Source organism: Convolutriloba macropyga, chromosome 12, assembly GCF_964194025.1.
Source record: "Convolutriloba macropyga chromosome 12, txConMacr16.3, whole genome shotgun sequence".
Classification (NCBI taxonomy): domain Eukaryota; kingdom Metazoa; phylum Xenacoelomorpha; order Acoela; family Convolutidae; genus Convolutriloba; species Convolutriloba macropyga.
Window position 1 is genome coordinate 56,962,661 of NC_134479.1, and position 22,627 is coordinate 56,985,287.

The window sequence follows — 22,627 nt, forward strand, 5'->3', positions numbered from 1 at the left end:
ATTTTTTTCTATTATAAAAATGTGGGGAGAAAACGCGAATTGCGAAACGGCTGAAAGTTAGAAAAATGCTAGCCCGTATGAAGTGCGGAGCAGAAAACCGCAGTCTAAATATTAATAAATATTTTTTGATTTGTAAAAAAAAACAGTTTCAGAAAAAAAATTGTTTCAGCCTGATGCATTCAGACGACATGGCAACTATACCGTCTTCAATTCGGTTTCAAAACCCGTCATTTCCAAAATTTAACAATCAAACCGATCAAAAACAATCAAAAATGATGGTTGACTAAAATTATCGTTCAAAACCGCTCAAAACCTATCATAAACTGTCAGTTCCTACAAATTCTGACCGTTTTTATTCGGCTGGTCAACAGAGGAGGTTTATCATTTTTGCAGTGGGATGCAATTTTTTGATGCCCGTTGGGCGGTTTTGTTGAACATATCGAAATAATTGTATTTTATTTTTTATCTCCAATTTGTCGACTATTTTTCCGTTGAAAATTTTAAGATTTCTTATTTTGAAGTTGATGCTCAATTAAGTTTCATAACTTTTCTGCGTAATTCAATAGAATTGGTTTTGCTCCTGAGTTTAAGCTTCACAAAAAAAATTTTTTTGCTTAAATCATTTCTCTGACCTTACGAACACGGCTGGACTTTAAAATGGCGGAGTCAAAAAAAGATTTGCAAAAGCCACATTGCCGAATCTCCTTGTTAGACTTTGACCTTATAAGTGTGAAAAATGTGCTGGTCAAACTAAGAAAGGATATCAGCAATTTGGTGACAAAATTATGGGCGTATACAGCGTTCTTCTCTTTATAATGTTTTGCCCACGTTTGCGCATCGCAATATTTGAAACCGTCAGTAGGAAATAAATCTTGAAAGCATAATGATTCAGACATTCTATAATGCGAGTCCTTCTCTCGTGAAGGTCAACAGTGTGCTCATGAAAGTTTAGATATAAAATGTATCTTGAGCCTACTATGGTCTCGGTCAATTTCTTTTTTAGTAATCACTACAAAAATCCTGCTAAGTTTTCGCCAGAGGGCTGAAATTATTGATATTTTTTCCAATTAAAAGTTCCATTTACTGCTTAGAGGTTTTCATTTCAGCTTCTTGAATTTTTTGAAATGCCACATTTTTAAGAATTAGAAATTGATATGTCTTAAACGTGCCAAAAATTTGATTTTTTTTTCAACAAGCAACATGTGTCGTTCTAATTTAAGAGCGAAAGCAGAAGTTCAAACAACAAAATAGGCTAGTTTACAGTGAAGTGGTGGTACTGTTAGTCTGCAAGACACAATTACTGTGTTAGGTACCAAAAAATTGGTTTTGAATCAACATTTATAAACTGTCAAAGTCATTGTGCCACAGAATTAAACCAACTGCTCTGCTGGGACCTATGAAATTTCCTCCTCAATTATAACGCCCTTTTCCCGCTCCTCAATGCTACATTTTTAAATGAACCTTAATAAATAAAAATTGGGTCTTAAAAAAACAAGAAAAAGCTGATAAAATAATAAATCAATTAACTTCTTTGAGAAAAAACCCATTGTATCGTTTCTTTTGCAGAAAAGGTCAATCAGCATTAGTTTTTGATTTCAATATGCCCTTGAGGTCACAAAAGTTGTCAAAACACATTCAGATTTAATCCAAGAAACAAAAATCTGAAAAAATATTATAAATCAAATGACTAGTAATTTTGCTCTCAAAATTACCAAACCTCACTTTAGCGCTAATTGAATTGTTTTCAACATATGGGCACAACAAATGGAGAAAATGAATTATATAGCAAAACCATCATGCCTAACTAGTTAAATGCTAAACATAGATAGATTCGATAAAACTTTTGTCGTCCTCGAGATTGTTTTTTCAGGACATTAAAATCAAAAACAAACAAACTATTCGAAAATCAGCCTTTTAGAAAACCTCTCACGGGCACAACCAGTGCATTTAGTCTTAGTCGAGAAAAATTTGAAATCTACAAAGTCTTAAAAAATACCAACAGGGCAACCGCACTCTTTGGATGAAAAAAAATCCATCTGAAAAAACGTTTGAAGAAAAATTGCATTTCTGACAACAGAGTTTTCAGATAGTTTCAAAAACTGCTTGTGATTCATTTAGAGGGAAAATGTTGAGAATATAAGGGCACTATTAGAACCGCCATTTGGTTAAATTTTGCTGACCTCAAATATCTTTTTCTCAAAATTATAAGTTTTATGATGAATTTTAATTATTCGCTGTTAGTATGTCAATAAAAACTAAAAATTGTTGAGGGTCTAAAATTGGCAAAAACAACAGCAGATATTCTTATTGATAGAACACTTGCACTAGCAACTTTTTTGTACTTGTCCTAATGAACATTCATTTTAATAATCTCGTCCTTTCCTACATTTGGTATCTCAATGATCCCATTGTATAGAAATTCTGGTAATTTTGGATTTTTGTAAGCTTACGTTCTGTTTATTGATATCTAATTTCCCAGAAAGACAAACAAAATAATTTATTTTTTCGATTGGAAAAATGTGACAAGAAAATGCAAACTGAGAAACGGCTGAAAAATAAGAAAAAGCTACCCTAGGTGAAGTTGGGACCAGATAAACCCCTGGCTAATTATTAAGAAATATTTCTTGTTGCTACAGAAAAAAAAATCAGCTTTAGGCCTCCAGAGAACATAACAACTATAACGTCTTTAGTCCGGTTTCTTCTTGATTTTTGCAATAAACTTCCCAAACGAACAATCAAGAAATACAGCCTCCTAAAAAGCGTTCAATAACGGCAGTATACTGAAAAATGATCAAAAACGATCGAAAACTGTCAGAAACGATTATTTCCTAAAATCACCGGTCAAAAACGGTCAGAACTGGTCAAAAACGGTCATTTCCCACTATATTTTGACCGTTTTTGACCGGTCTGTTCAATAAGGGCGAGGTTTATCAATTTTGTAGTGGGGTGCAATTTTTGGTGCGCTTTGTATGGAATTGTTAATTATCTTATCAAACATTGCGAAATACTTGTATATTATAATTTTATCAACAATTTGTCCAACATTTGATCACTAAAATTTCCAGCACTTCTTATTTTGAATTTTATGCTCAAATTTTGGTAGTTTCGTAATTTTTGCCAGTTATTTAAATAGACGTGGTTTTAGCTTCACAAAAAATTTTCTTGCTAAAAATCTTTCTCCCTAACCCTACGGACCCGGCTGGACTATAAAATGGGAGGGTCAAATTTATATTTGCAAACCGACATTGCAGAGGATCCTTGCCAAACTTTGACTTAAAGCGTGAAAACTTTAAATGCTCAAAATAACTTTAAATGCCAAGGATTATAAGTTCGGCAAAATAATAAATGTATGAAATTTAATGAACAATTTTGGATAAGCGAACTAATACAATAATTTTCAATGAATTTTGAGTTTGGGCAACAAGGTACGGCAGTTTAAAACTCTAGACACAATCAATCTAAAATTACTTTTGATTAACTGGAGGTCATTTACAAACTTTAAAACCCGATGGGACATATGCCCAAAATTGGCCCAAAATTTGCCCAATTATTAACAACCAATTAAGAATTTGACAGACTGAAGAGCAAATATACCCCCATTATCATTGTCTCTCTCTAGAAAGTAATCACAAAAGTGGTAGTTATGATTTGCGAACTTAACTACAAAGTTTCGAAATTGATGCTTGATGCAACTATGAAACATCTGAATTCTATATCATAACATCAGTTATCTTTCCATTGTTACCGGCGCCTAGGGCATTTATAAACTGATAATAACAAAATCATACCCAGCAAGTTATAACCAATGTTGCTGAATAACAAGAAGTTTACTAATAAATGCCTAAATTAGAATTCAATGCAACAAATTCGTCCATTCTCGGTTATAAAGTACTGCCGGTTAGTGAGGATATAACTGATAAGTTTAAACAAAACTCGAAATTTGAGTATTTAGAACAATGCATCTTTTTATTACAAGTTGTCGCCATTATAAACTGATAATGGGCTGTTTGGATCGTCATTTTGATCCCATCATTTAGGTCGCTGGTGCCCTATCGTCATAACTATTGAACAAAACCAGCTTTGACTACGTCCGGTGTGATCAAGTTTCAAAAGGATTAATTCTATTGTTAATATGTCTAAAACAGCGGAAGTCCATTAAGAGGAGAAATGTTTTTCAAATTAAAAGTTCGTGATGAAACAAATCGTTCAGGCGCGAATAAAGATTTTTGATTGTGAATATTTTCACACAAAAACATAGCCGGAAGAATTCCGGAAGCGACTCGCAGTCGTAATGCCCGAAAAAACTAACTTTTCAAATAGCTAATATTTATTTGCAGAACGCATCAATGCAGAGAAAACAGCAGTGTTAAATCAAACAACACAATAAAATTTCGCCAAAATAAATTAACATGAAAAACTATGAAAACTCAATTTTCTTTTCATATAGTGCAAAAACAAAAACAAACGGAAAACGTTGATTCATGCAATGAAAACAAAAACTGACAATCTAACCATAAAACATCGGTCAAGCCTCAATGAGCTAACAAACATATCTATTTTTGAAGAAGAGGAGAAAAAATAAAAAAAACTGTGTAAAATTTCTCAATTTTTTCGTCAAATTTCATAGAAAGAGACAACCTTATAGCAAAAGAAACTTGTATCCTGTGTAGTAAACAGAAACTAGAGGCACGAGGCCTGACTCATTTACCCCAAAACCAAAAGCTTCGAAAAGAAGCAGGTGAACAAAAAATTCACTTGATTAGCGAAAATTTTTTTCACAACTACATTTCTTGCTCTCTTTCAAAAGAAGGTAGGTACAAAGTAACCACACGCTTTCTTCTCCGCTCTTTGAATTTGATCACTGAAAAAAATTTCAAACATTACTCACTCCCTGCACTTCCAGTTTATTTGCTTGTTCACTTATTTAAAAAAAGCACATAATCATAACGCCTCTTCGAGTCGTAAAAAAAGATGCAACAACAATTCTACTCGGTGTACTTGGTGAGTATATAAGCTTCACTGATCGTGGAATTAAGAATGGGAGTATTGTCCAGCAAGATGAAGAAAATCCGTTTATTTGGAAGAAGGAGTATTGATTGAATATGAGTATCCATCAGTTGGTTTTCTTTAAGGTTTTTTTGTTAAAAGTTGAAACGATTACTTTGTGTTGTTGATTTTTATATTTAAAATGAACAAGGCTGTCAAATGTAATAGAGTGCTGATGAAAATGTTATTGTTTTTGTCAAACCTTAAGATAAAGAGTTATGGCAGCTTGAGTATATTACCACATTAGTTTATTCAATGAAACGAGTTAGCTTAAGTGTATTGGTCCTAGTCCTATTAGCCATGACAAAACTTTGGCGATTTTCAGTTTCTTTTCCCTTTCAAAGTTATGAGCTAACTTTTTTTAAAGTTACTGCAGATTTTTAAGGGATTTGTTGTTGTTCTGAATCGCAAAAGATGAAGAAGCTACATGCTGACTACGTTATATGCAATATTGCACGTAAAATTTTAATGGCAAAAAAGCAGACTTATGAAAAGACCAATGATGGACCCATAAGAAGTCTTTAACTTAACTTTGTTTCCAAACATTTTATCGAGCCTAAGTCCAGCCAAAATTTTGGGTCGAACCAGAGTCTTTTGTAAAATTTTGGATCCATCTAATGTCTTTTGTAAAAAATCTGAGTCGAGCTAAATTCCAGAATGTCCTAAAGTCCAGATAAAATCTTTCCATAGCTCAAATCTTTGAGTTTGGTCTTTTTATAGTAAATTATGGTCGAGCATTGTCTTTCCATATGTCCGTACCTAGACCTGGGGACTTGTTTTGTCATTGTATTGAATTACTCAGTTTAAAGTTATTAATTACTCGGTTTCGCCATGGAGTTTGATAACTTCTCTACCGCGATAGGAATTATGGGGTAAAATTCAATACTGCCGTCAGCGCATGCAGTCCAAGTAAAGAAGAGAGCGCTTTGCGATAAAATCGTTTTTCACCAATTGAAATCATTCAATTGAAAACTTTAACAACGGTACGAAATCTTCTAGTACCTGTAAACAAAAATACCTTGCCGAGTTACCCAAGAAACGGATTGCATCAACGAGTAAACGTACGACTCGGTCAAATTCGGGATCGATCAAGAGTTTTAAAAAAACTGCATTATAGACGGGCCAATTCCACAAGATAGACGAAAAGCATTATGCATAACCTTATAATTTTCCTCTGGTAACAGATTTTCTCGTTCTCAATTGTCTTCTGAGCCAAATTTTCTATGGTTGGTGGCAATTTTTCTGAGTGAATTGGCATTGAAAGACCTAATGTACTTTCTTCTTGAAATCTTCAGTTTCAAGTTCCAGCGTATTTCGTAACTATGATTCTTGATTATTTGTAATTGTAAACATGAGCATTGCTGAGACTGTTCAAGACGGGTTAACAATACAACAATCTGCCCTTTCTATTGAAAAAAAGACCTTGTATTTCTCTTTTGTTTTTAATCTCAAAGAACAGCTTCCAAATCAAGCAAGTTTTTTTTTTTCATAACGTTTTTGCTGTATTCGATACAAAAGTATCGTGCCTCAATTCACCCAACAAATTTTATCCAAGAATTACTCCAATCATTTTTCATTACAATGCCATTTTTAGTGTAAATTCAAATTCATTTTTCTTTGACGACTTACTACAAAAAGAGCAGAGTACTGGAGTTTTTTTGATGTCAAACTGCATTCTATTTTCTACACATGGCATTGCATTTCACATAGCATACGAACGTCTATCTGTGCCAAATTTAACATACTTACAAAGAAATCAATTTAAAACCTATTGCGTTATAAAGCAAAATCAATTGCAGTCCACATTTTGAATAAGTTAGTTTATCTTTTCGCCTCAACAAAGGATCAGAAATCAAAAAAGGGAAAAAATGGATGGTACAAAGTTGTTCAGGCTATATTTCGGCAAACTGTAAATTGTGTCATACGCCAGATAAATTCCTTTACATTGACCTTCTGCTTTCTTATACGGTAAGTTTTAAAAAAGCATTGAATTCTGTTATTTTTCTTAAAAATTTTTTGATCTCTTCCCATACTGGTTAAAAAATAAAATAGGTTTTTAAATGAAAAAAGTTTTTATGAGAGCTAAGCGGATTGAATTTTTGTCAGCTGTTTGTTGGCCTGCATTTTCTCAAACAAACAGAAATATGATGTGTTTGCTGTATTGCAAACTATCTCAGAACTGTTTGTTTCAATTTCAGCTGCTGCCTCATTTGCAGTTTTGCTCCTTTTGAAAAATAGAACTCATTTGTGCAAAAGAGTTCTAATGTATAAAATTAAGTTTCAATGCATTTTGAATGCATGACAAACTTGTTATCAGTCAAAATGTGAAGTCAAAATTTTCATTAGAAAAGAATTTTCTTTGTACGCCCTTAGTCAAAATATTTTGTTCACGTGAAAAAGTCTTGTTGCTTCATCAGTAGAACCTTTTTTTGTTTTATCGGAAAATGTATAGCTGGGTATTTTACACTGATATCATTTCTGATTGTAAGTAAGGAGGAAGGCATTGATTACGTGTAACCCCACCAAATCATCGAAATCTCCAAATATCGTCTTAAAACAACATACTGAGTAATTATAATTTTGCTGCTCTCTGATTTGCGTAATTTATATGAAAGTTTTTATCAAAATTGTTAGAATCAGTTATACCTGTTTCTTGGTTTTCTGCATGATTAGCAGAGTCTATATTTTAGGTTTTTGATGCATTTTGCGGTTGCTCTTCTGTTTTTCGTCGTAAAATATTTAGATTGTGGCTTTGCGAATTTTTATAATTTTTGCGAATGATGTTGAGGAACGATAGTTATTTTGAATTTGCGGAGAAAGGCTTTTTGTTGCCATTCTAATTGATCCTTTTGCTCTGTTTCTTGTTACAAGAATGTTGTCGTGGATATTTTTCCAGCTCATATTAAATCTGCAATGTGTTTTGTTCCCATTCCTAATATTACCTCTAAATCTTAAAAATTTCGAAGTGCTCTTCCTATTGTACTGTTAGATACTACATATTCGATTGAAATTTTTTCTCGTTTTTGTGGCATGGTTAAATGTATAATTACAGTATTGAAGTTCATGAATTGTACAATGCTCTTCAAATTAGCGTATGTCGAGATATTTTGTCCTGACTTAGAACGCTTTCTATAGAAACTTGAAAAAAGTGATGTTTATGTGATATTTTTGTTAGCTTGAATAGCATTTTTGTTTAACAGAATTACAAGCAAAAAACAAATTCCATTGATTTGAAGTTATCTACTGCAAGATTACTATACTATTAAACATATGTTATCAACTCCTAAATGATGAAATTTTTAGTTGTTTAATATCAATGAACATCTGCTTAGTGATATCTTATTGTTGGTTTTTTTTTCAACCAGCTGTAAAAGAGATCATGTCTTGCAATACCACAAATTTGCTTTAAGAAAATCTTATGCTCTGTGAGCAAGTTGTTATGTCCCGTAACTTTGTGTTGCATTGCAACAAAAATAAATTTGCAAGTATATGCTATAATGGACTATCAACTTTCTTCAGACCTGCGCAAACAATTCGCCGATATTTTTTTTGTCATGGTAAAACTGAATACCAATGTTGGGCTGGACCAATTATAGCAATTTTTGTATTGTTACTAAAACATTAAAAGTCAATAAAACATTAATAAAAAATGGTCAACCCGCAATATTTTTCCATGTTTGCTGTCGGGTCATTTACAGGAGCTGTTGCAGTATATATGGCGTCAGTACCATCCAGTTGCCGTAAGGAATGGTTCATAGGAACTCATCCTTCTATGTAAGGATGCTTTAGATGAAGGTTATTTCTTCTGACAACTAAAGAAATACTTTTTGTTCTTGCAGCTCAATTGTAGAACGGAGGGCATACACTTATTTCTGGTGGTTCACTTTGCTATTGAGTCCTACAATTGTAAAAACCAGTTTTTTTTCGTGAGTTCCGCATTTTGTGAAGAAATAGTTTTTTTTGGTTTGTTTAGTGTTTACTGCGTATAACTAGCGATTGAAATTGAAAATGTACTGAAATTTTAAGCTAACCCTCGGCAAGGACGCGCTTATATTTGGCGAACTTGAGGGAAGATATTTAAATCTTGATTCTATCGAGTCAACGGTTACCCTGCTGAGTTAATTGCTTGTGCTGAAAAAGAATTTTAAAAAAAATGCATTTTTAAATGAAAAGCGCAACAACTTCATGAATCTAATGAGCTCTCATTGAAATAAAATTAGTTTAATCAGTAACAGCGGCGATAAAAGAGTGTGATAAACTCGTCGTCTAAAGACGAAGCAAATTTCGTAGCGTTAATTGGGCGTTAGGGTGTCATTTCACCCGTAAGTTAGGCAGCTGTTGTCATCGCAATGAGAGTTGAATAAAAACATCATCACACGCTTGTTATTACCCTCTGGAAGTTATTAATTATTCGGTTTCGCCTTGGGGTGTGATAACTTCTCGATCGCGATAAGAATCTTGGGGCAAAATTTATTACAACCCCAGCGCATTCAGTCTGCATGAAGAAGCAACCACTTTGCGAAAATATTGTCTTAGAAATTTTTCCGATTAAACATCGGACCGTATGTTCTAGTTACTGTAAAAAAAGTTCCTTAGTGAGTTACCCACAAAACGGGTTGCATCAACGAGTCAACGAACGATTCGATTCGCGATCGATCAAGAGTAAAAAAAGTCTGCATTATGGACGGGCCAATTCCACATGATAGACAAAAAGAATTATGCATATCACTATAACTTTCTTCTGGTACCAAACTAAACATACATACATAGATTTTCTTGTTCTTAATTATATACTGCAAGCCAAATTTGCATTGAAATACTTAATTTGTTTTCTTAAAATCTTTAGTTTCAAAATCCAGCGTATTTCGTAACAAATATTCTAGATTATTTGCAATAGCAAAAATGAGCATGGTTGAGATTGTTCAACACGCGTTAACAATACAAATGATCTGCCGTATCCATTTAAAAAAGACCTGGTGTTTCTGTACCCTATCTAATCCAATCGAAAACAGTTCTCAAAACAATATTTTTGTTCAAAGCTTTTGCTGTGTTCGAGACGAAAGTATAAAGCTTCAAGTTGCCCCATAAATTTCAGTCCCGAACTACTGCGTTCACCAGCACAATTTTTAGAGTAAATTCTTTTTTTTGGTGACTAACTTCGAAGAGAGCATAACACTTCTTTTAAATGTTAAATGCATTCTGTTTTCTGCATATAACATTGAATTTCGCAAAGCATTACGAACGTCTATCGGTACAAAATTTAACATATCTACATAGAAGATGACTCCGTAATGTGCAATTGCGCATAATTTTCTGACCCCTCTCATCCACATTTTTGTCTTAATTGTCATTGTCTACCAAAAGAAGAACAGATAGAAAACTCTCGAAATTCAAATTTTATTCAAAAATAATTGGTATGAACAGAAAAGTGCTCGAATCACAACTCAAATCACCTAGTAAAGTAAATAATTCCACATATGATACCTGCCATTAAGACCATGAGACAAGAGAAACAAATTTATATAAGAACACCATCACTTTACAAAAAATCCCCTTTTTTACAAGGTCAACTTTATTGAAACAACAAACTTAGTAAAAGATTCGAAATAGCATCAAACACAAGCTTAACTAAACAAAATAATATGTACTTCACTAGAAAAAAAATATTAAACCAGTCCTTAATCAGACTCGGCAACAAGTAGAGAAAAGAAAGAAAACGACAAACTTAAAAATTATAAAAACAAATAATTTCAAATAGAAAAAGACCATTATATGTCAACTAAAAATAAAATCTGTGTCGAAGTCATTCAAAGTCATGAGCACAAAGTTAGCTATTAACTGAAATCAGTAAACAGATTTCTTTGTTTATCCATAAGATGCCACCTAGACCTGCAGCAATCCATAATTCTTCAAACGACTACAAAAAGAGCAAGTAAAGACCAAAATAAATAAGTCTATTCAATTCTGCTAGAAGACAGTGTTAAAGCCGCTAAAATTATTATGTACACTGAAATTCTGTTTGTCCAATTGTGCTTTCTTTTTAAACGCATAAAATCTAATATCTGACCTGTCACAATAATGTCGCAAGACAAAAAGAACCTCAATGATGTGATAACGTCCAAAAATCAAAAATAAATTGTGAAACTAAAACTAGCCTCGCTATTGCTGTTCGTTCATTAGTAACATGCTATTGTTTTAAATAATATGAAAATTTGGAAGTCAATATATCAAAAAAATGATGCATTTTGGATAATTATCGAGTTAAATTAGCGAAAAACCTGCAAAAGTTTTATATAAGAACACTCTCTAAGGAAGCCCGAATAAACCAGCCCTCTTTTGATATAGCGAAAAGAGTTAATCTGGCAAAGTTAAACAAAGTGGACTAGAAAAAATTATTTGCCAGTTTTGATAAGAAGGCCGAATTTTGAAAAAAAGCTGTATTATTAACTAAGCTACTGTTAAAGTCCATTGTTCGAAAGCAGAAATCAACAAAAGCAAAAAGGTAAGTGGGTTTGGGGTATGTCAGATAGGAAGGGCGGAATACTTGAGGTAACCTTTTCACCTTGAATATTACCAAAGTTCCAAATTTTTATATATTAGAAACAAAGCTACAGTTAAATTTCAACGTTCTAAACAAAGTCAAAGTTCTAAAACAGAAGTCAACGATCTAAAAACAGAAGCCAATGTTCGAAAACAACATCAAAAGTTCAAGTCATAAACAAGGCTGGAACAGCTTAAAAAAACCTGTATAATCTCAATACTTGTCTTCGAGTCGTAAAAAGACCAACACATTTACAATAGTACTTGAACCTTTGTTCAAAATCAATTAAAAATCAAAATAACGGCTAGTGCCCTCCCCGTTTTAATCAGGTAACGAAGTAACAATTTAGTCTGAAAAGTCTCAGCAGTTATTCTCAGAAGTATATCTGCCTGACTATTTGCATAGCAAATTACTTCTCAAAGTTAGTGAAGTTTGTGAGTTATCAGTGTTGAATACATTCATTTTCACAAAAAATTAAGACCAGGAAAGTTTGAATTTGAATTAAAGTCTACGGATTTTATGTAACAGAAATATCGAAAATCAGAACAGAGAAAAAGATAAGAAATTACATAATTACAATATATACATTTTATTCAATTTCTGAAAAAAGGTTTTCTGAAATGACGAAATTAACTTTATAAAGGCGAACAGTTCTGATTACAAAAACATGGAATATAGCATTGATTGAAAAGCATACTCACTGACAACAAGCAGTAACACGGTTGATCAAAAAGCTTAAGAGCACCAAATTAACTTAACGATATCTATATAGATCTATTATGTTTTACCAACACCAACCCCCCCCCCCCCCCACTTGGCATTCTGTGATAATGGGTACAAAAAACGATGTTCTCCGATAGTGAACTATCTCAATTTTTTATGACATCGAGAAAGTTGAGTATGCATCCAACTATTATGCCGCGGTGGTTATTAGGGGGGGGGGGGGGAGGGGGGACATAAAACACATAGTGAGACAGCACTGTAAATTAAAACACTGAACTAAAACAGTGAGATAGACTTTAAAAATCATAATACGAATTTTGATTCAAGAAAGTATAGATACTTAACACTTCAAAATTGGATCTTTTCCGTTTGTGCCCCCCCCCAAAAAAAAAAATACGTTATGCACCCCCAGTTACACCGCTATGCACCCCCAGTTACAAAGCACGTGTCATTACATAAATCATTATCAAAAACACGGCACGTGCGTCTGGGGGTGCAAATAATAAGCACCCACTAAGCTGGGGGGCACAAACGGAAAATATCCTTGGATTCGGTAAAAACTGAAATTGACATTGAACAATAACCATATAATAATCAACAGGATCTATTCTATTTTGCCCCCCCCCCCCCCCCCCAGCTTAGTGAGTTTATATTTTTAAACCCCCCCCCCCAGGCGCACGTGTTTTTTTAATAGTAGCGTGCTATATAAAAACATATAATTTGTAACGGGGGGGGGGGGGGGGGGTCGAAACAAAATAAATCCAATCAACAATTAAAAGAAATCTATGAAATATTAGACATAGATTGATAGAATGGAGAACTGGTCAATATCAAAATAATAATTTGACATTAACACATGCATAGGTTACTCTCTCTGATGACGTCACAGATAAAACGTGGCAAGGATCGGGTAGCGGTTTGAGATTTCGAGTTGACTTCAGTAATCAAGTAACCTTTAATGAGACATTCAGTTATGGACGCTGGAATCCGGCACTGCAGACATCTGACATTTGAGAACTTGCACGCGAGTGTTTCAATTTTCGGATCTTTTCCGTTTGTGCCCCCCCCCCCCCCCAGTACGTTATGCGCCCCCCAGTTACAGAGCACGTGCCATTACATAGTAAATTACTATGTAAAAATATTGCACGTGCGTCTGGGGGGTGCAAATAAAATGCGCCCACTAAGCTGGGGGGGGGGGGCACAAACGGAAAAGATCCCAATTTTCTTTAAACGATAGAAAAAATTGCAAAACATTTTTTTGGTCAAAATTGAAGAATTTTGGAGCTAGAACGAATAATAAATTGCTTCAAACTTCTCATGTATAGTTTCTGAAAAGATTATTTAGTATTTTTTTTTAAAATGTCATTATTCACTAAATAAAAAACTCAATTTAATTTGCATAAAGCTTTGACAGGCCATTTTATGTCACCTAATTATGCTCAGCGAACTTTTAATGTACTAATGCTAGAATTTGTTCGAAGTAATGAAAATTTCTAGCCCCGACCAAAATTGTCACATTCTATTGTTTACGGATGTATGGGTTCTCGATCACTCAAAAATATCGCGTAATAGCGTTTTCGGAATTATAATCTCGCAGTTTCTGTAAACTCCTGTGCCACTTTCGACCAAAGCGTCCACATACACTTTAGAATTGTCGTGATGCTCTTTTTGTTTGACCAACACAAGTTCGCCCTTCATAATTTCAGTGAGACGGTCGCGTTCGACATTTGCAAAGAAACCCGCTTGCAAGAAGGCGATAGATTTGTAAGTATGTCTGTCCAATGAGTCATTCTTAATCATTAAACCCTCTTGCAGAGACAGAATTAATCGAGTCTTAATAGCAGGAAACGAAGTTTCGAGGCTGTGTTGCCTAAAATGATTCACGAGGGCTGGAATGGAGGCAAAAAACTGCTGCTTTGAGATGTAGAACTGTTTGCGAGTCTTGTCAAAATAGATTTTCAGATTTTGCACACCGTTGTACTTTATCATTATTGCTCCACCCTCAGGATCTTCTAAACATGGAAAACATTATTAGAACATAGTTGAGAGATTGCTAAAAAAGAGCTGTAATAGCTTTACAGATATGCAGTCCCAAAAAATCTCTTTTTAATAATTGCCGAGAAGTTATATTTTTATTGAGAATCTGTAAAACTTCAAAATGCCTCTATTAGACACTCTCAAATAATTTTCAAAGAGTGTAACATACACTCAATTGAGTGTGCTCCTTGCATTAAAGCAAGGCAAAGTCATTTTGGAAGTGAGGAAAAAGTCACGTGACCAAACCTTAAAAACGCGAATGATCAAAAAACTTACTCAACAAGATAAAAAAAATGACGTCACGTACGCAACTCAAACAAAATTGCATGGATGGATAAACAAAAACCATATTCAAACTGATCATGACACCATATGTTCGTAGCAAAAATCTTGCAGAAATAAAAAACAGCCGGCAAAATTAGCCGGAGGAATTGGCATCCGCAGTAACCTATCGATTATTGAAATACGTGATGGAAAACCTAAATCGAATGAGCACTCATTTCATTTTCCAAACCTTAGCTGAACATAAAACATAATTATAAAAAAAGACCGACTAAGATCAGACACACTGCTCACGAACAACAGGCGGGGCCATTTAATAAAAAGGATGTAGCCTAGATAAATTTCTGGTTATGGATGCAAAAAACATCCAGCTAGGGTAGTATTCAAATCTGCGACCTCCAGAGTCACTTATAAAGCCATTCAACCCTCGACTATTAGGTCATGCTACTTGCTTGTGCTACAATCGTTTTTAATTTAGCAACAACAAACTTTACTTCGGAGTGATAGCAATTGTGATCACTCAAAAATGAAGAAGAGAAACATGACAATGTCAATTCAGAAGCCAACGAATGTTCTAGAACAAAAGCGCAAAAACTGTCTAGCAAGCCTTTTGCATAAAAAAGACCAACACGTTTCCAATAATTTCTTCCAACTTCGTTAGAGAGCAATTAAAAATATCCCTTCAAATTGAAAGGGAAAATTTTGAGACCGCATAAAATGTCATTATCGTACCCGTACAATTTCGTAACCATGAAAAATGAACTAAAAATAAAATGGTCTCAAACTGAGAAACTCGATCCGCACACCAGTCTATTAATTCTCGCGAAAGAAAAACAGTTTAAACTTTATATTATTATAATTTGAACCGCGACATTAAAAGACAAATAGGAAAAATATTGTAAAGAAGACTTAGACATTGAACTGAAATTATACAAAAGTTGAAACTGAAAAAAGTATGTATCACAGAGAACAAAACTTCCTGAATTTGGCAACAACATTTAAAACAATTTAAAGATGGTTTCTCTATTTTCAGAAAACTTTGATGAAATAAGCTTTAATTCTCTTGCAACAACGAATTTTTAAACCAAAGTGAAAAAAATAGCTGAAGTTCAAAAACTACAAAATCCCTCAACAGAAAAATTTAGCCCCGAGAAGCTTCTCAGAAAATGATGTCAGATTTGATATCAGATTCTCAGAAAACACAAAGTAAGTAAAATCAACAAATAGAGAAATTGAAAAAATGAAAAGGCGAAAAATTTGAGAAAAAAATGAACACTGATTAAAATAGAGCAGAAAAGCACAACCTATTGTAGATATTCAACAGAAAAAGTTCCTGGAAATGTTTCTGTTAAACAAATGTTTCTGTTAAAGCTCCCCAGACATCAGTCTCGCCAGCTCAAAGAGAAATTAACGTCAACTGGCGCACGGAGTAGGAATTAGGCTCAGATCATCTAACAAGGTTTTACCATCACTTGTCACCTCACACAATCAACACCACCAAAAGCGCTAAAAAAATTTCGACATAGCTGATTGGAAAAGTTTTTAAGGACGACAATGAACTAAAACTGAAGAAACAAGAAAAGACAACAAATTCCTACCTCGAAGAAAAGACCACAAGGAAAGCTAACAATGGCACGGCTGGCAGTCATATACCACATGGACGAATTATATATTTCTGAATTGAGATAGAACTCGAAAAATCTCCAGGAAACCCAAAATTACACAACTAAATCATGAAATAATTAAACTTGTGCAAAGTCAAAAGCGCAAAAAAGCCTTCGAATTTGTACGAATACTTAACAACATAGGTAACTGCTCTAAACTCTGGAGCGCAGTAAAAGGACTCTCATCAGGTAACGCTAAAACATCTGCAAATAGAGAAATCTACTATGACGAGAAGAAAGACAATACACTCCAAGCCCAAAGCAAAATCAAACAAAGAAAAAATACTAAGAACAACACGGAAATTGGAAGTGGAGGGCAGAATAATTAGGAGTCACACAGTGAAAGAAGATAAAAGAGACAATGACAAGTAAGACGACAGGCCCAGACAGAATAGCGCCTATCCATCTACACCATGTAGGCAACATAGCACTTGGATACCTCACTGACACTATAAACCGTTCTGCAAAGTGCAGAAATCCCAAACATCTTGACAGTTCGTCTGCTAATACTCCTGCAAGAGCCAGAAAAACCCATAGACAAATCTATAAGCTTCAAGCCAGTTGCACTTCTCTCGACCATTGCAAAACTAACAGAAATCTCTCACATGAACCTACAGAATATCGACTAAAATAACAGCACGGCTTTGAACCTAAGCACGGCTTTTAACAACAGCTCGCAATATTGTCAACAGAGAAATCCAATAAGGCCTTAATCGAAAGATACCTTGCAACCGTACTCTATTAGTAGCCTTAGATCTCATTACGGCCGCTAAGAACATGATTGATTAGAACTTCCTACAGAAACGTGGTTGCGAGGACGCTACCGAATATCAGAAAATACTGGGTGGCTTCATACTTACAGGGTATGCTTTCTTAAGTGGACTATAAACAAATTAAAGAGGAGAAAAGTCAATTAGGATATCCAGCCAATGTCGTTCATTATCGCCAATGCTCTTCAATATGTACCTGAGCATGCTGCCTCTGACTATAAGGTATAACAATTACGTTTACCTTGGTGATATACCTTTAACAATTAAATGTTGGCCTTTGCGAATCACCACATTCACAGAGATATCTTTGTGTAAAAGCAGAACACTGATAAAATGAGATGAAATATTAAAACAATGAAAAATTTTACGCGAAAGAAAAATTCAAAATTGTAATTACGAATCAATTTTTCATTGAGAGCGAAACATTAGACGCCAAAAATAACCGAATAGTCAAACACTTGAACTTCAAATTATTGACATGGCACGAAAATGCTTATTCCTTTAAACCAAACCAAAATCCATAGATAGACTCAAAAAAGGGACAATACTGCGCAAAATTGATTTCGTATGTACACAGAATGAATACTTCAATTCAAAAATCGAGCAAGGGATTGTATGAGCTCAAAGTGCGTTAACAATAATCACAAGAAATTCCGCTCAATTTTAAAAGTGGTTGATTTGGTCTGTAGATTCTTCTTATTCGGTTAGATTATTCTGAAATTACGCTTACTTCAGCCTCTAAACAAAAGGCTTTTAAGCATAATACTGATACTAGCTAGCAATCACTTTAATGAACTTTGATAACCTAATGTACGAAGACATAATGACAGGGCTTTACATGTTTATCCCGCTTCTTTTGATTTCGCTCTTGACCTTAACCGTATTCACTACATTACGCAATTCAATACGTGATACATAACAAAATCCAGTCAGTTGAAACAATGAGAGAAGTAAGTCAGAAGTCAAGCAACCGTGAAAATTGTGATTTATACAAAACGAAAAACTTGATCAAAATGTAAAGCGAATTAAAAAACAAAGCAGGACAATTCCTGACGTACAATTCAAAGAATTTTCATTGACTAAACAAACAACTAGACCTAGAATAGACTATGAGTGAATTGAGAGAAAAATCTCCAAAAAATTAGATAAAAAAGTTTTTTAAATAGAAAATCAATATCAAATGCCGCATGTCAACAAAAAACCACTAGCGAGAAAATGAAATTTTGGTTCAAGCAATAACTTAGGCCTAGAGTGAACTCTGAATGGATTGGGAAAACCATTTAGAAAAAATCCAATCCGCAAAAAAATCGAAAAAAGTAAACATCAAGGTGAAATTGCCGCATGTGAACAGAAAATTGTGATTTATACAAAACGAAAAACTTGATCAAAATGTAAAGCGAATTAAAAAACAAAGCAGGACAATTCCTGACGTACAATTCAAAGAATTTTCATTGACTAAACAAACAACTAGACCTAGAATAGACTATGAGTGAATTGAGAGAAAAATCTCCAAAAAATTAGATAAAAAAGTTTTTTAAATAGAAAATCAATATCAAATGCCGCATGTCAAGAAAAAACCACTAGCGAGAAAATGAAATTTTGGTTCAAGCAATAACTTAGGCCTAGAGTGAACTCTGAATGGATTGGGAAAACCATTTAGAAAAAATCCAATCCGCAAAAAAATCGAAAAAAGTAAACATCACGGTGAAATTGCCGCATGTGAACAAAAAACCACTAGCGAGAAAGCGAATTTTCGCTCAGACGCCGTTTTCTCTCTTTACATCAAAATTAGAGTTAAATAATTTACGCCGCAAAACCACTCGCTTTTTCGCTCCACTTCCTGTTTCCAAAATCACTACTCCAAATTGACTTCAAAAATCATGAAAATGTGTGAACAGGTCTTAAAAAAAAGACAGCGCCTCATAAAATTCAAATTTTTTGAATTGTAAAAATTCTTTGAATTGTAAAAAAAAGGGAGAGCGACTAAATAATAGCCATTGAGAGGTTATTAAACAACGTAAGTGATCTATAGATACAACATATGTTTTTGTCACGGCGGAACTTCTGGCTGCCATTTCACTTAGGGTGAAGCCAGGGGAGGAGAAGGAGGAAGAATCATTTGCTCGATTGTGTTTTTACTGTCTAAGAATTGAAGAATTGGGTTGTATCAGAGGGCAGCCTTGTCTTTTTTTCGATGGGGGGATTGTACTCAGGACTTGTTAAAAGTTTAAAAATTGTTAAGAGAGTAGTTTAACAGTTGTTGACACTAACGCTCACTCCGCCTGACAAGGAAGGTGTTGTCGGGTAATTGGCTGCAGATTCGATACGAGGCATTTCGATTGGCCACGGAGGAGAACCAATCATATCTTGACAAAGCTTCACTTGATATATGAGGCAGAGATACCTTCCGTCGACCTGTTTGAATATTAGCCAAATCTAAAAAACAGAAACATAACCCGCCACAGCTATTCTTTGGTTGCGAGGTTATATTTTCCGGTAATCGCTTAAATTATAGAAAACAAATTGTCGGTTATTATGGTTATTGCTACCTTTAAATTATTTAAATATTGAAGTTTCGGGTCTTTCACATTATAGCTCCCCCCATTATAGTATATTTACTGTAATTGGAGAGGGTAAATGTTATATGACTACTAAGCCGGGGTAGGGGGAGGGGGTGGTAATGGAAAAGACCCGAACTTTCTTCGATTCATTGCTCTTTAACGAGTGAACGGTTTTTTTAGCAATATTATGCCAGCATTGGAAAGAAACTCAGACGTGGAAGCGTAACAATAAGTTCAGACCTATAGTTCAGGCAAAAAAATGCATTGGTAAGAAAAAAGATGGGGGTCAGGTAAAAAAGTTTCACGCCTGATTTTCTCGTTCACTCGTCAAACAGCAACGAGTCCAAGAAAGTTCGGGTCTTTCCCACGGGTTATAATTCACCCGCCCTCATCCAAATATTCGCAACCAACGAAGATTTATTCAGCATTTGGATAATAAATTTTGATAGGCTTTGCAAACGGGCATTGGATTCAGTAGAGCTACAAGCAATCAATTTCAGGAAACGCTCATTAACAAATTCTATTCTAAGACAGTTGAGCGCTCTTGGTTACGGGTGGAACAATGTGCAGGGAGTGAGGATTGAGAGGTAAAACGGCGAGAGGAGTAGTATATAGAGGGACCGAGCTGCCCGGGGGGGGGGGGGGGGGTAGCGACCCACATGTATTAAGATTGGTTATAGCAACTTATTTAGGTCATCTTTGAATTAGTGAGACAATGTACAAAGATAGGTAATAGATTTTACAAGTATTAACATTAGAGTTATTGGAACAACGTATAAAGATAGGTTATAGATTTTACATGTATTAAGATTTCATTTTTGACAGTAATGTATAAAGATAGGTAATAGATTTTACATGTATTAACATTAGAGTTAAGAGAACAACCTATAAAGATATGTAATAGATTTTACATGTATTAAGATTGGATTTTTGACAATAATGTATAAAGATAGGTAATCGATTTTACATGTATCAGGATTGATTACATATTACCAATTTGCTAATGAATCATCGATACTTTTAATATTGACATTTGTTATCTAACTGTAGGCGAACATAAATAGAGATTATTTCTAACTATTTCATAGCGTTCAGTACATTATCTGATTGATATTCTACATTGTTATATTGTACCAATGTACGAAGATAGCTAATAGGTTACAAGTAACTGGAGTAGTACTTGGCACACGTAATATGACTGATAAAGACGACCAGTCTTCTAGTCGCTGATGAGTCATCGAATCTTGTTATAACATGTTAAGATTTTCAACTGTGGTTATTATTGTGTATCATATCTGGTTATGGTGGGATAGGAAAATGGTATAAAAACGCCCTAATTATAGATATTATTAGGCATTAAGATTTTTGGTTTAACTAGTTCAAGAACTTCAATTTCCTCGTACTTACAATTAATGACGTCAATATAAATTTTGGGTCCCTAGCAGCACATGAAAAGAGGAAAATATCATACCGATAGGATGATGCCTTTTGCTAACAGAAAATCAAATTAGGCAATCTGAACTCTGGGGCAACGAGAAGTAAAATGAATCAGAGCAGACTTCTAAAGGTTCGGCAAGATCATAGTTTATAATTGATTTCCTTAAAAGGAAATTTCGTGCATCTAGCCAGAAAATAATGCTAAAAAGGAAACGGGAAAGATGCTTGTCCAATCAGATTGCTAGAGCAAAATGTTAAGAATTCCGAGAATGTTCCAGGTTACGGTTACTGTTTATCAGCGGGAAAGTGTTGAATAACAAAGACGCTTATTCATTATCTAGGGTTTACACCGAACTCTCCCAAGAAATTGAGGAATCTGCTTAGAAAGAACTATGCTAGCTCAACTCCGAAAAAAAGACTAAAATTATGCTGAAAATCTGCTGTTATTTCTATCTATTAGTTTCAACGAAAACAACGACTGGGACTAATTATACAATACACTTACTAGGTTGACAAATTAATATCACAATCTTATCAAGTGTTCAAAAGAGATCAATTTAGATAGATTAAAAGTTCTGGAAGCAAATAGATTGTCAGTTTAGATCAGTAAAGGTTTTGTGTGAATTCCATCTCTATCCACAATTCGTTTCGGGTAGAAAAATGAAAGTCCCCTTTTAGTCTGTTCATAGGTGAAAACCCGATGATTTACGGTTTTGAACCCTCTGTTAGTTGAGGATACATTTACTGCATCATCCAGGACTCTTCTGTACTTCTGTAACGGTCCATTACTGTTTTCTTCCAGAACATTCTTGTTGAGTCCTTTGCTGCTGAACTTAGTTTTGTTCGTTAATGAATTATAACAGCAATATGTCTTGCTGCCTATACACGGAAACTCTTCCTTGAATAAACCAGGTTCACGCTTGTCATGCTTCACATGTTCATGACAGCAAGTTCTTGGAAAAAAATTGCACGTACTGTCAGCGCGAAAAGTTTCTGTACAGTCATCTCTTCTTATCTCGTTCCAAATGCTTCTCATTTCGGGTCGAATGCAGTCATATAGATTTTCATGAGCCAGCGCCAGATACAAGGAAGCGGTGTCCATTTCAAGCTCTTCAAATTTCTGAAAATCACAGAACTTGTCAAAAAAGTTATAGTAAAGCTCCAACATTCTCAATTTTGCGTACTGCAAGATGAAAAATCCCACAATTATCGGCTCACGATGTTCAACAGTACTCTTCACTAGCTCAACCTCATATATACCTCTCCCGACATTGTTCAATCTCCTGAAAAGACGGTTATTGATAGCTTTGTGAGTATTTTCATCGCTGAGATAAAGTGTTTGCGTATGTCGGCTTCGATCCATGATCTGATAACCATAAGAGCTATTTCCAAGTAATTTCATAGTTTCAGCAACAACGGTAGAGTCCGGATTTTCATCACCTTCTCGTCTTGCATCAACGACAGATTGTACGAAACCGTTGAAACATTTTTGCGGGGTATACTAAACGAATCTGTGGATTTTGGTACAGCGTAGACCCAGCTTCAAATAAAACTTTAATAATGGCG

General features: G+C 34.5%; 1 protein-coding gene across 1 annotated transcript in view; it reads right to left on the reverse strand.

The window, feature by feature from the left end:
- Positions 1-13,677: 13,677 nt before the first annotated feature.
- LOC142350433 (proto-oncogene vav-like) overlaps positions 13,678-22,627 on the reverse strand; it is a 49,254-nt gene continuing 40,304 nt past the window's right edge. Inside the window, exons 5-6 of the mRNA XM_075402280.1 lie at positions 19,335-19,499; positions 13,678-14,322 (exon numbers count right to left, since the gene is read on the reverse strand). Coding sequence (XP_075258395.1) covers positions 13,859-14,322; positions 19,335-19,499 — 629 coding nt within the window. The 3' untranslated portion in view covers positions 13,678-13,858. The remainder of the gene's footprint in view (positions 14,323-19,334; positions 19,500-22,627) is intronic.